General features: G+C 51.0%; 1 protein-coding gene across 1 annotated transcript in view; it reads right to left on the minus strand.

The window, feature by feature from the left end:
* Positions 1-14564, minus strand: part of LOC111153250 (CD276 molecule) — a 29622-nt gene that overhangs the window by 14074 nt on the left and 984 nt on the right. The window contains exon 2 of the mRNA XM_022512157.1: positions 2365-2509. Within this exon, the coding sequence (XP_022367865.1) occupies positions 2365-2455 (91 nt within the window). The 5' untranslated portion in view covers positions 2456-2509. The remainder of the gene's footprint in view (positions 1-2364; positions 2510-14564) is intronic.

A 14564-nucleotide genomic window follows, 5' to 3' on the forward strand; every position in this document is an offset into this window, starting at 1 on the left:
AAGCACCTGGGGGCGGTGGGGTACGGTAGTGAGGAGGGATGGGGCCTGGGAGCCTCCCTGGTCCTCCCCCGGCTCTGGGTTAAGTCCAAGCCAGTCCACCCATCCTTTAAGGCCTGAGACGCAAAGCAAAGTTTATTACCTGTGGTCCTCATTCAGTCAACAAGGCTACAGCAAGGACCTACTATTGTCGAGCATAAGAGTTAGGAATGCAACAGAGAAGACGACCAAGGTCACACCCTTACAGAGTTTACCTTTTAAAGGGAGATAGGTACAAACTAAGACACACATTCTCATTAGCATGGGATTAGGGGTATGAGAGACATAAATAAACCAAAGGATTAGAGGTGGTCGCTTTTCAAATATTTGACAGTGGCATTTTCCCATAAGTATGTTGTCTTTATTAATTAGAAAGGGGAGTCTAAAAAGGTATATATCAAATGTTAATAGTTGTTTCCTCTGAATGAGAAAGGATCACAAGGGCTTTCTCTTTTTTCTTTTCCTAAATAAACATGATTTGCTTTTATATCCAAAGGAAGGAAGGCCCACACCTTTCAACGGGGCAGTGAGGCACATTCTGACTAAGAGGATATTAAGTTGAAATTTAAGGGAATGAGAAAGAGCCTGACATACAAAAAAGCCAGTGTAAGAATATCCCAGGCAGAGGGAATAGCAGGTGGGAAGGCCCTGAGGCAAGATTCAGCTCCCTTGGTGAGACTATCAGGTAGCTGTCCACTGTGGCCCGAGAGTCTGGATGGGAGGGCTTTGCAAGACCAGTAAAGAATGTAGTTTGCTACATGCAATGGGAAGTCACTGCAGGTTGAGGGGGTGGTAATCAGGCATAATCTGCCTAACAGTGCTTATAGCTCACTCTGGCTCCTCTGCGGAGAATGGTTTAAGAACTATTTCAGTTTGGTTTGTAAGAAGTGACAAAGTTGGCTTAGCTCCAGAGGGTGGCAGTGGTGTTGGAGCACACGGGACAGAGTCAAGTTTGTTGGCGAGGGCCTGCTGATGAATGGAAGGTGAGGGGAACACAGGAGCAGGAATCCTGGAAGTCTACTGTCAACTCATCCCTAGAGCCAGATTCCCCTGTTTGTCCTCTGCCCTTGATCCTGTGGATTGGCAAGCCTCCTCACCCAGCCACCTCTGCCTCCCTTCCAGCTCTTCTTTTAGAGCCCTGGGAAGTTAGTGAGAGGGGGCGGATTCCCTGAGCCTTTCCTTTGGGGAGACATGCTCCCTACTCTGGCACTGCCATTCTTGGGTAAGTGGGTGCTCTGGGCACTAGCCAAGCAGAAACACTCAAAAAACGTAAAAACCAAACAGTCTTGATACAACGCTGACTGGATATAGCACCCATTAAAGGTTTCTTGCATTTAGAAAAATAGTATTTTTATTGCGAATTACAGGGAAAGGCTATCATGATCTTTCCCGTGTAGAGGTCTCTAAAGGTCTTATGCTGGTCCTGGATCTCTCGCTGCAACCACATGTCCCAGGCCGCTCTCCAACTGGTGCCCCTTATAGGGGGCATTTAGGAATGTAACCTAAGGAATCACCCAAAGCCCTTCAGAGAAATCAGAGCAGCCACAACCAGAGTTGCTCCTCCTTATGACCAGCAGGTGGCACCAGACACTCAGCTTTGTCTTCCCCTAGGGCAGAAGAAGGCAGTCCCGCCCTCTGCCAGGGGCTGGTAAGGATTTAAAATAGGATGAGGACGTTGTTATTAAAAATAATGCCGTTATTGAATGCTGACTCTGTGCCAAGAGCTGTGTGGGAAGAGTTACATCATTTATCCAACATGGTTACTGAGCAGCTACTATGTGGCTGGAACCAGTCCTGGCCCTGAGGACAGACCCTGCTCTTTGAGCAGAGCAGACAAGAAGCAGATGAATGCACATGTCAGGCAGAGGTAAAGGCCGGGAAGCAGCATGACAAAGTAAGGTCGAGGGTAGGGAGAGGTGGTGTGCTGTTATACAGGGTAGCCAAAAAAACTTTGCTGAGGAGGTGACATCAGAGCAAAGTCCTGAATGAAATAAAGGATCAAGTCATGCCTATGTGTGGGCACAGAAAGTTCCAGGCAGAGGGAACAGTACATGCAAAGGCCCTCAGGAGGGAGCACGCACACTGTGTTCAAGATACACATTATCACAGTAAGTGCTCACATGACCAATTTACAGTAGAGGAAATGGGTTAAAAAATGCAGAGTAAGTTGCCTGTGGAATCCCAGTGGAAATGAGTGGACAAGCAACAGGGGACAGTGGGAGGACATTGGCCAAAATCCTCCCCATCCCTGCTAGACAAAAGGGCTTGGCAGGAGCCCTGCTGGGAATGGGCGCCCCCCCTTCCTCCCTCCAGCCCCCACACCGCTCCCCTCACCTGTGACACAGACCCACAGCGCTGCCAGGGCCGTGGCCAAGGGCACACGCACGCCCACACCTGCGCTGGCCCAGCGACACAGCATCTTCCCAAGAGGCAGCTGACAGCTGGGCTCTCCGTGGTGGAAGGCTGCCCCTGCCTGTGAGGAAGAGGAAGTGAGGCCTTTGTCTCCAAGGGTCTTCCCCAGGCTGGCCCTCACTTCATCCCCACCCCCTAACCAGCTCAGGGAAGTCTGCAACTGTCCAGTGGCGGGTCCTCCCTTCCACACTCTACAAGGCTTCCCACCAAGGGCTTTTTTTTTTTTTTTTTTTTTTTTTTTGAGACATGCTGGCAGGAGGGAACTGAGTCACTGGGGAGGCTAGACAAGGGCACACGGGGCAGGGGGCAGCTGAGACCCACCCCTTCAGAACTAAGATGTTGGTACAAAATACAAGGAAGATGAGGCAAGGTGGCAAGTAGAGGCAAGGCTGGCCGGCCCAGGGCAAGAATGTGCACAGATCAGTTTGGCTCAGTTTGAGCCCAGACGACAGCTGGTGGGGAGAGTAAAGGCTGAGGCGGGAGCCAGACGGAGAGACAAGCTGAAATGTCTGAAGTTTATCCTGAAGGTAACTGGGAGCCTCTGACAGTTCTGGAACAGGAGAAAGGATATGGTCGGAGCTGTGCTCCATAAAGATGACTGTTAGCATCTGTAGGATACATGAGAAGAGATAAAGCAGGTCTGGGTGAGAACAACAGCACTGGAGGGCGTGGGGAGAGAGGAAGGGGGCAGTCAGGGCAGCTGTGGTTTTGAGCCCCATGAGTGGGAGGGGCAGTCACTGAGACAGAACATAGAGGTGGTCAGTGTCGCACATGTGAAGTTAGCAGTGTTTGTGCAGAAACCTCCCGGAGAGAGTACTAGGAGGCAGCTGGTATCAGAGGATGGGGCCCGAGAAAGAGCACACTTGCTAATTGGACACTCAGAAGCCAGGTCTGGGGCAAACCCCAGAGGCTGGAGTGAGGGCTGAGTGAGAGGTATGTCTGTGGCCGCAGGCGAGACCTCCCTGGGCCCAGCCTTGCTCCCGATCCTGGCTGCCCCCCGACACTGTCTGACCTGGGGGACTGAACCCACCTTCACCCCATACCACAGCTGCTGTCTGACTGTTCCCATGTGCCAGGGAAGCCACGTAAGCAGTGTGGACTTAGGCTATCCAGCCCTGTTCAACAAGAACAAGGTCGAGGGTGCTTGGATGCTCAGTGGGTTAAAGCCTCTGCCTTTGGCTCAGGTCATGATCCCAGGATCCTGGGATCGAGCCCCACATCGGGCTCTCCGCTCAGCAGGGAGCCTGCTTCCTCCTCTCTCTCTGCCTTCCTCTGCCTACTTGTGATCTCTGTCAAATAAATAAGTAAATCAATAAAATCTTAAAAAAAAAACACAGTCGAGTTCACGTTTTCACAACCATCCAGGGAGACAGCCAGATCTACTAGGTTCCATTTTGCAAGAGAAAAAAATAAAGCCCCTGTAAGCCAGGTGCCTTTGGTAATGGGATGTAATCTGCCAGTTAGCAAGCTGCCAAGGCTTCGGGTTCCAAGCTCCTGCCGCGGCTTTCTGCCCTCCCAGGAGCAGACCTCATCCACAGCCAGCCGGCACCATCATTTTGGTCTTGGGCACCAGGCCTCAAGCCTTCCAGTCCCAGGCAAGTACCCTCCGGGCCCTGCCCCACCCCACCCCACCCCACCCTGCCCCACCCCAGCAGCTGGGCTGAGGGAGTCCCTCAGCCAAACTGGGTGCATCCTGTACACACACCCCCCCCCCCCCCGCAGCTGTCCACCGTGGGGAAGCCCTGTACAGCCACTTCCTTCCCAGACACTTCCGGTCCAAACCCAGCGGCCTCAAAGCCTTGCCGCCTGCTGAGTCAGCAGACTTGCTGCTCCATTCATAAAGGCACCCTTGGCGGGCACCACATCCTGCCTACAAGGGCAACCACTGGCCACAGGAAAAGCTAGCAGGCTGCAGCCTCTGCGCTGCGCCCCCATCTCTACCCCCATCCCCACCCCCAAGGAGGCACCAGGACCTAAGGATTAAGAAGCTTCCAGATTCTAAGACTCCTTTTCTCTCAGCCCCAGAAGAAAACCAAGGCCTGTCTGTTCTTCCCAAGCCACCTCCCTCCTTCACCCTATCCCTGCTGCTCCTGCTTGCCACTCCCACCCTGACCCTCTTGTGACCTTCCTCCGCTCTCAGGACCTAAGACAGGAATCTGCTCACAACCTTACCTGTGCTCAAGAACCTTTCATGGCTCCCCATTCACTACAGAAGTAAAGCCACTTTCCTCTGCTTGGCATTCAAGACTTCTCTTATGAGATCTCCGTATGTCAAGCTTCTACTCACCAGGGTCTTTGGGGAATGCCTGCCACCTCCATGAATGTGGGGGAGGTCAGGGAGCACCTCCCTCCTGACCAGACCTAGCAGGGCTCCCCAAGGGCCAAGCTGTCCCTCACTCCAGAGGGAGAATGAGAGGATTTCCAGGGGGTGGGCATTAGGCTTCCACACTTTGGTTACCTTTCTAGACTCTGAACCCAGCAAAGGTCCCACTGTCATGGCTCACGCTAGGGAAAAACCTGACAGCCTAGAGCCAAGAAGACCTGAGCATTCCAAGAGGTTCCTACCCCAACAGGTGGATCCCCAGGGACTGAGAGAGGGATGGAGAAATACCTCATGGAGACAAGGTGCTGCTCAGGGAATGGGAGCATGACCTAGGAACAGAAAGCCCATCACTGCTCTTTGGGACAGACAGGCTGCCCCCCTGGAGACACACTGATCTCAGGCTGCATTGTCACCACCCTGCCCACCTCCTCTATGAAGGGGAATTTTAATCCCCTGGCGGGACCTGCCCTGGAGTCAGTATGTACCACCCCTCCCAGTGAGTCACCAGCCAGCCCTCCCTCTTCCTCTTCCTTCATCCCCGTCTCAGCCAAATGTGGGAACTCCAAGGAGTCCTGCCAGGAAAGAACACACAGCGCCTTGGCTTTCCCTGGGAAGCAGGACTGAGGAGCCCAGGCCACCCTTGGCCTGAAGGTGCAGCAAGTTCATTCAACCCCCGCAGACGTGCAGCCATAGAGAAGCCCCCAAGACAGGACCCAGGATGCACCCCAATTAAGCCCAAACCAAGAAACAAAGGCCGAGCCTGGGCTCTTTGTATAGAACTCTCAGCTCAAGAGGAATTCCTTGCTCCCACCATGACCACCCCATATCTCTTAACCCCCTGCCTCCTCCCAATCCCTGCATGGTCCATTTGTACAATGCTTCCCACCAAGAGGGCAAGAAGGAGCAAAGCACATGCCAGTGTTGATCTCCGCTAACCAGTGTAGCACAGAGGCAGAGCTGTTGCAAACAGCAGATAAGCACCTGGATCAAGTTATGCCTGAAGCGAGTACACTCTGAGACAGCCCAGATACTTGAGCCGATCTTTTTTTCCTCCTCCTAGTTTGGGCTAAGTGTCTATTATCTGCGATCAAAAGACTACTTGAATATACATTCGTTCGTGTACTAAGAAGTGCATTTAACTGTTCACTGAGTACCTGGTAGGCAGGCCCTGGGGCCTGAGAGATGACAAAGCTGTGTGTCTGTCCTCAAGGAGCCTGCAATCGAAGAGAGAAGTGCATGTGAATCACTGCACTTCAGTTCAGGACATAATTAAGATACAGTGAGGGCTACTTGCTGCTACCTGAGACATAATATAACCCTAAAGGTGAGTCCAGAAAAAATGGTGAGCAGCTCCCCAGGTAAACAGGCTGGGCATAGTGGCTTCTCCCTGGCCCCAAGACACCTGTTCTCCTGGCACTGCCGGGTGCCTCTCAACCAGATCCCTTTGAAATAGTAGAAAATGAGCCCAAAGTTCAGGATTCTAGTCCCAGCTCTGTCACTGCTGTGCAATTTGTAACAGGAAACTTCCCCTCTCTAAACTCCGTGTTCCCGTGTATAAAAGAAATGCTTGGCTGGATCCTAGCAGAACTACATTAGTACGTTAAATCTTCATGTACTATATCCTTGAGGTCGAGCCAGTTAGCTGCCAGGCAGGTCACACTGAAATGTACAAAACGACTGAGGCAGAAACCACTCATTCCCCCCTCCTATCTATTCTCCTCTTCTGTAGAGCTTTTAGTTAGGCACATGGCTGCTCAGCTGAAGACTACAGATCCCAGCCTGCCTTGCAGGGAAGAGGTGTGTCCTGTGACCATCTTCGGCTAATAGAATGTGAGAGGAACTGATGTGTACAACGTCTGGGTCAGACCCTTAAAGAGAGCAGCATACCCTGTCTTGTCTCCTCCCTTTTCCCACCAGCTGGAACACAGCCGTGGTGACCATCTGAGACCATGCTGCCAAAGGCAACACTCTGGGGACTTCAGAATGGCAAGACACGAGGCCCTCGGAGAGGCTGCAGGATCAGCCCAGGACGGACCCACACCGTCACATGGGTGAGAATAAGCATCTACTCTAGCGTCACTGTTATTTTGGGTCTTTCTGACAGCATCTGAAGTGACTAATTTAGGGAGCCATCCCTCCCCTCCTTTCCCTCCTTCTCTCTCCTGCTCTTCCCACCCCATGAAAATTACCACTGCTCAGAGCGGTGAAAGGAAACAACATCTAAAATAGGTGTTTCAAAATACGACCTGGACACTATCTCCTCTGAGTCACATGGTGATCCCTGGGCCCGGCTCAGGAGATATTTCAAGGGTAGGCGCGACCTGGCTTGGGGATTGTTTTGTCTGTAAGGGAGGGAGGGGCTGAGACAGTCAAGGAGGTCTTGAAGGCTTGAACGATTGGGCACATGGGGGCACACATCATACGATGGGGACACCTGGAAATGAAGCACGTGTAGAAGGAAGAACAATTCCTACTGGGCTTGAGCTACACAGAGCGTCCACGCGAAATGCCACATGGACTGCTGGACACATGGAGCCAGAGATCAGAACAGGACGGGGAGCTACCCATGCATTGGGAGTAATGGGAGCCCAAGCTGGAATCACTGAGGGAGATTATGGAAAGAGGAGAGATCCTCCAACAAATTCTGGAGAATCTGCAGAGGTTAATGGTCACATATCAGAACTGGGCGCCTCTTTCGGACCACCCTCACAACCCGTTTGACCCCACCAGTGCTGGGTACCCATGGCCTCCTGAAGAAATCCACTGGCTTTGGGGCAGCGTCACTGGCAGAAAGCTCTGCTTTATCCTGAAACCAAACCTGTCTCGCGTACCGCCCACCAGTCCTCCTTCAACCTTATATTACAAGTCCACCCCCTCCCTGCACGTTTTAGATCTTCTCCCTTGACGAGGCCACCCTGGGCAGCCGTGCCACATTGTTCATCAAAATAACCCAAATCACAGACGATCAAATCTGTGGTCAGTGACTGGGAACTATCTACTCTCATTGCCACAGATCCTCGTCTCTGCCGTCCTCTTCTGATGGAGCTGGGGAGGGGGTGGGACTTTCTGGGATACTTCATTTGTGCCACTATTTATTACATTTCATCCAGTTAAACCTGTTCCATCACCCCAACTGCCACGACCTTTTCTTTTAAATTGTGGCAAAATCCATGGAGTGTGAGGTTGACCCTTTCAACCATTTTCAGTGTACAATTCAGCGGGGGGAAGTACAGTCACAGTGTTGTGTGACCATGCCATGATCTTTTGCAGTACTGTTGTGACAGTTTCTGGCCCCTGGAAGGTGCTTGATAATTTTTTGATGGAAGGAAAAGAAAGAAAAATGAATGTCACCCAAAAAGGTTGCCCTCTTTTCCCTGCTTTGTTTCTTGTGTCATCGAGGTTCTCAGGAAGAGGACAGGAATAAGGAGACCCCACAGCACTAGGTTCTGCCCCTGGATCAACGCCCACCCACTGTTCAGGGCTTTGGGATTAGGAATCTCCCTCTTCGTGCTGCCACCCAACTGCGCATCACAGGTCTTATCCTCACTTCTGGCGGAGGGCCGGTCAAATGGGGAAGAACCAGGGAAAAAAAAAAGTCTCCTCTGAAGAAAATAAACTCTTCTTCAAGTGCTCCATTAATAACCGGTTCCAGGATTTTGTCAGGGGTTAAGGACACAATCCCCAATCTGACGCTCCCAAAATTTGCCGTTTTCCCTGTAAAACCGGTTATTTGCCCATCTCAAGTCTTCCAGCATTCATCTATCCACTCACACACCAAACATGATGAAGTATTATGGGCATGGAGGGTCAAGCAGTTCCCTTGGAGGAGTGAGCCCCCACAGCATCCTCTAAGAAGAGAGGGACTCTGGGGAGTGGCTGTCGGGAGATGGGGCACGGGAGGTGGTCAGGGGTTGCCTAAGGATGGATTCTGTACACAGTGGGAAACCGTGGAGGGCTACAGCCCCCACCCCCACCATCTACCCCGGTTTTCCTGAAATACCCCAAACAGCTCCCAGACATCTTATCTCCAAGTTCACTCCGCACCAGGACAATCACAGGGGCCAGAAGACAAAGCCATGGAATCCACCAGATTATTACCTCCCTACCTGGCCTGAACTTCAGTTCCTTCTCAACAGCCTCTGCAACTTCTTTCTTTGAGAAGGAAGCACAACAGATTCTAAGCGGACCCTCTCTGTCTTCAGCAGTCAGTCTTGAGCTCTTAGCAACTTTCTTCCACGTCCTTTGTTCTAGAGTGCCTCTCTTCTACACCGATTCCTTCTATAACAGGGCTCCCTGGTTCTGCAGGGAACCCAGTCCCTGTGATGCTGGTGTGACTGACCCCTAGCCTTGGGCCTCAGCAGGTGACTGGACCTGACTCACTGGAGAACCCTCAGTGATTGGCTCCAGAATGGGCCCATGAGCCAAACCACACCCAGCCGGGCTTCCCAGGGCTGTTCTGTTGGCATGAGTGGAAAAGACTCTTTCTGTAAAGGTCCGGATAGTAAATATTTTAGACTTTCCAGGCCATCTGATAGCTGTCACAGCTACTCAACCCTGCCATTGTAGCAGGGAAGCAGTCATAGACAATGCATAAATGAATGAGCAGAACCGTGTTCCAACACGACTTTATTTATGGACACTCGGATTTGAATTGCATGTAATTTTCATGAATCACATGATTTTTTTTTTTTTCAACCATGACAAATGTAAAAACCATTCTTAGCTGTGGGCTATACAAAAAACAAGCAGTAGAAGGTTTGGCCCATGGGCTGTAGTTCGTAGGAACTGGTTTAGGGACACACCAGCTCCACTCTCAAAGACACCCAGCTAGCAGCAAAAATGGGAACCAGTTGGGAACTGGTACGTTAATGACGGCGCCTCTGTGTAATGGAGTAGCACACAGCTTTTTAAAAGAATGTATACTGATACGGAAATAAGTCCATGACATGTGTCACGTCAGTCAAGCAAGCATACTGTCAACTGTATGACCTCATTCCTGTTTAACAGATGGCCCCATGGCTGCAGGTCTGGTCCCCTACCTTTCTCTCCATCTCAGTATCACCTGTATTTCAGCGCCCAGCTTCCTCCTCCACCACTGAACCCCTCAGGGTTGGCTCCTAGACCTTCTCCTCAAGTCTCTCTACTATTTTTCCCTAGATGATTTCACCCACTCCCATGGCTTTAAATATCATTATATGCTAGCAACTCCTAGATTTTCTTCCCCAAGCCCACACCTCTCATCTGAGCTCCAACTGTCCCCTAAACATCCCTTCGCCGATGACTCACAGGCATCTCCCTCTTCACATGTCCCTCTTCAAACTCTGGATCTCCCCTCCAACCTGTTCCTCCTCAGCTCTTCCCGCTCGGGAAAGGCACTACTCTCCACCCTCCGCTCAAGCCAGAAACCCGAGTTTCTCTTGCCTCTACAGTCCATCACTAAGAACAACCATTCCTGACCCCAAACTACATCTCCAGGGTCGGCAAACTACAGACAGCCCGAGCCCCAAAACCAGCCTGTTGCCTGCTTTGGTTCAGCACACCTGTTAAGAAAGGGTTTACTTTTCTAAACGGTTGGAAATCAAAAGAGTATTTCAAGAGACACAGGAATCGCACGAAAGTCAAATCTCTGTGTCCGTAAATGAAGTTTGGTTGGAATGTAGCCACATTTCATTTACGTATTGTCTGCGGCTGCTTCTGCAGACGACAGCGGAACCCAGCACTTGTAATCCGCGCGAAGCCTGAAATATTTACTTTCTGGCCCTTTGCAGAAAAAGTTTGCCGATGCCTGATAACGGCTTCACCCTCTGTTTGTCTCTGCCTGTGCTGCTCTCTCTGCTTTGCCAAGTCCTTGTCGTCTCTTGCCTGGCTGACCACAAAAGCTTCTTCACTGGTCTCTCGACTTTTCCTCTGTCTCCTCACCCGGTTCTATACCCCAGTCTTGACTCCACACAGCAACCAGAATAACTGCTATAAAAACATAAACTGCATCAGGCCGTCACTTCCAAGATGTCATCAGCTCCTCCAGGGCCCACAGAGCCCTACCTGCTCTGGCCTTGCTCACCTCCCCAGCCTCACCTCCTCCCATTTGCCCTTCCCCCACAGTCGCCTCTTCTGGGTCCTACAACAGGGGATCCTCTTCGCTTGGGTTTTTGCAAACACAGTTCCTTCTTCCCGGATGACATGCGTAACACCACTTTATCCCGAGAGCCACCTTGGCAGAAAAGTCAGGAAGAGATTGGCCACCCCAGGGGAGTCCCTGTTACTCACTGCAGTTTCCTTTTCCTCGTGTCATACTGGACCCTCCCTAACAAGGAACAGTGTCTGCTCTATTGACTATTGTACCCTTGATTCCAGCGAAGACCCTGCACATGGCGAGTGCTCAGTGCGGTGTGAATGAATGAAAGTGACCATGTGTTTAGAGAGAAATGGATGTTTGTATATGGGAAAGGGGTCTGGAAGTGTGACAGTGAACCCAACCCTGGAACGTGGGAACAAGGGCAAGCATCTACTCCTACTTCTTAGTTGATATATTTCTGTGACTTTGACCATGAGTGTCTAATTCTTTCGTTAATACAAAAAGGAAAACAGCAACTTGGGAGATTTTTATAGATTTCAGACCAGGCTCCATCACTCACTTCCTAGGCTCCCTTGGCTCCCATTGCCTCTCTGGGTCTTTGTCTCTTCAACTCTCTAAGGTCCCACCACCATCCTGTGCTCTAACCATGATCACATGCTGGGCTGTTGTCATCACAAGAGGCTTCATGGGAAAAGTGAGCCCTGCTGTTTAAGGAGATGACTTTGGTGTAGGAGATACAGTTTCAAATCTAGACTCTGCTACTTTGGACAAACATCCTCTCTGACCCTCAGTTTGCTCATTTATAAAATAAGGACTTCAAATTACCCTCCTAGGACATTACAGGACAGCTGGGAATAGCCCCCTGTGGACCTTGCTTTTTAGGCCTTTTGTGTTGTTAAATGGAATCATTAACCAGCCCCAGGGTACAGCTTGGGCTCTGGAGCAGGCAGCCCTGGGTTCAAATTCTGCCTCAAAAGTTTTTCTAGACACATGACCAAATAGAAATGATTTAACCTCTTCAAGACTTGATTCCTCATCTCTAAAGCAGGAGTAACAACCCCTACCCTACAAGGGCTGCTATAAGAATAAGACCATATACAGAAAGGACTTAGGAAAGTACCTAGCACCCACAAACAGCGGTAACAAATTGTTCCTGCTGTTATTATTGCCATAGTCATGCAGACAAGGCCTCCTGGGCATCCCCACCCCCCAGCCAAGAGCTCCTCTGTCGGGCTATATACATCTAGGTTCCCCCCACCCCAGTGCACATTCCAGTATCTCCCCCGGGAAGCCCCCGTTCCTGGGAGCCCATGTTGACTTTAGGGTGACCTGGGAGACCTGCTTTTCAGAGGTACTATCTTTTCCTACTCCAGGGCTCCCAATAAAAAATGCTTCTCATTCCCCACTCCTAGCAGGTTTCCCTCTGATACTCTCCAAATGCCTCAGGAAGGCCAAATGCCCAAAGGAATTAGGGGTGTAGAGGAGGTATCCATTCTCTGGACCACAAAGAGAATGACAGAGTGGGGGCAGCTGGCTGGAAGCACAGCTCAGACCTGGAGGGTTGAGGAGGGCCTCCAGAGGCACAAGGGTGCAGAAGACCAGGCCTCTGGAAAAGCAAGCGCTCCCACCGATGCTCGGACTGGGATCCCTAGGTCAGGCCTGCCCTCTCCCCAGCTCTCCAAATGAGATCTCTCCCTGTTCTGGGGACAGACAGCAGCCCAGGTCCAGCATGTGCCAGCTGTGTGTCTTTGGGCACATGACTTCCCCTTTCTGGGCTCTGGCTTCCCCATCTCTACCATGGAGCTAATGACGCTCGACTTTGGAGAACTGACATGATTAAACGAGGTGATGCCTGTGAAGCATCCAGCACAACCCCACCTCCAAACCTGGAACCTCCATGTTCCTAGCTGGAACCTTATACTGCAGGGGTGACAAAACTGGGCTGTGGCAGCCGGGGTTGCAGAAAAACACATGGGGCCTTGGCCCAGACGTTTGATGCATCTGAGACCAAAGGAAATTTCTCACAGATCACATCAATCAGTTCCCACCCTCCTACTTCCCGCAGGCCCAGGCTATGCCTTCTTCCCCTGCAGCTACTGCCCATCCCCCCACCCCCCCAATGCCGCTACCCGCTACCCGGCACTTCTGCCCTGGGGTCTGGAAAGAGGACAGCAATGAGAAGTGGCCACCCACTCAGAAGATAAGCTCATGGGCAGTGACATCATTCCACCTGCCCTTCCTCCTCCTCTGACCCCATGACTCAAGTCCATAGCCTCAGGCCCGATGTGGTCATAATCTTAGAGGCTGTTTGTATTTGAACCATTTTTCTTCACACTCAAACCCCACATGTCCAACCAAGAACCAGCCAGCAGCAGGCCAGAGACGTGTTCTACAACACTTTCCGGGAGTGTCCTTAGGTGCGGTGGAATCCCAACTCACAGCTCTACAGCCATCCTGCCAATCTGACCCCAAGTGGTACTGCTTAGCTCATGGTCAAGGCCAAATCCTGCTCCAAAGAATCAAGATTTATGGCTCCAGACGAGACAGGGCTACAGATTAAGGACTGAGGAGTTCCCCCAGGAAGGCTCAGAAGTCATCCTCACAAGAGGAAGGACACTACCTCCTCAGAAGAGACGATGCTTCTATAAATGTCCTTTCCACAAATGTTCAAGCACCCAGCCCCCCTGTCAGGCATGTGAGCATCTCAGACATGCAGCTGGTCTGCTTCCATCGGGTGACTGGTCAGAGCTGCAGAGGGCCAGGGACAGGAAGGAACGACAGGTCCACAAATCCTAGCACCCCTTCCCATCTCAGCCTTGGATTAACACACGCTTCTCACCTCTTACAAGCTGGATGATCTGATTTCTTGCAGCCCACGAGTCTGGAGTAAATTGGAAAGCTCACTGAAGGCAAGCAGGAGAAACCACCAGTGATGTCATTGAAGAGAGGAAAAAAACCTCCAAACAACAGTCAAGTGATCAGTAAAAGTGTGGCTGAAGCCACTTAGTGCAAAGCTCACTCCCACAAGAGCCCTCTCACCCTACAGTCCGTTAGTGCAAAATCTGACATTCACACCACTGACCCAAAATCATGAAGAAAAATTTCACTGACGTCAGGAGTGTCCTGATGTCAGACTGTGGTGTACGTAATACGGGAGAGAAAGATTTCCATGCTCGAAAGTTTAAATAAGTGTTAGTGCTAAGGCTCAGGAACTCTAGATATCAGGGAATGTACTCACCCCAAATATTCCCATTCCCAAATGAGCTGGAACTATGAGCCATGGCTCACACCCTGCAGCCCCAGAGCCCTCCACCCCGCCCCACCACTCAGATGGGCCCAACCCATCAGCCAAGTTTCAGCTTCAATTTCAAGTTTAGACTTCAATTTCCCCCAGCTTCCAAAAGCGTCCCACCTATGTACATGCCCTCAAACTGCAAGGAAGGCTGCACAGCATCAGATTTCCTAGGCATTTCTGAGAGGCCAGAGGGAATGAGAGGAGGCTGGACTAAATGCAGACCTCTCTTAAAGACAGAATAGCTTCATTACTTTCTAATACAGAAGCCAACAGCTAAAGACATGCATGTAAGAAAAGGACCTGGGCCTTAACTGAATGATGAAATGGACTCATTTACAACTATCCACATCCAGTTTGAAGGCAAATTGTTTTTCTCAATTAGATCAAGCGAACCCTTCCCCTCTTCCCCCAATCGTTTCTGC

The sequence above is a fragment of the Enhydra lutris genome, unplaced genomic scaffold, assembly GCF_002288905.1.
Source record: "Enhydra lutris kenyoni isolate GAN:26980312 unplaced genomic scaffold, ASM228890v2 scaffoldscaffold31, whole genome shotgun sequence".
NCBI lineage: Eukaryota > Metazoa > Chordata > Mammalia > Carnivora > Mustelidae > Enhydra > Enhydra lutris.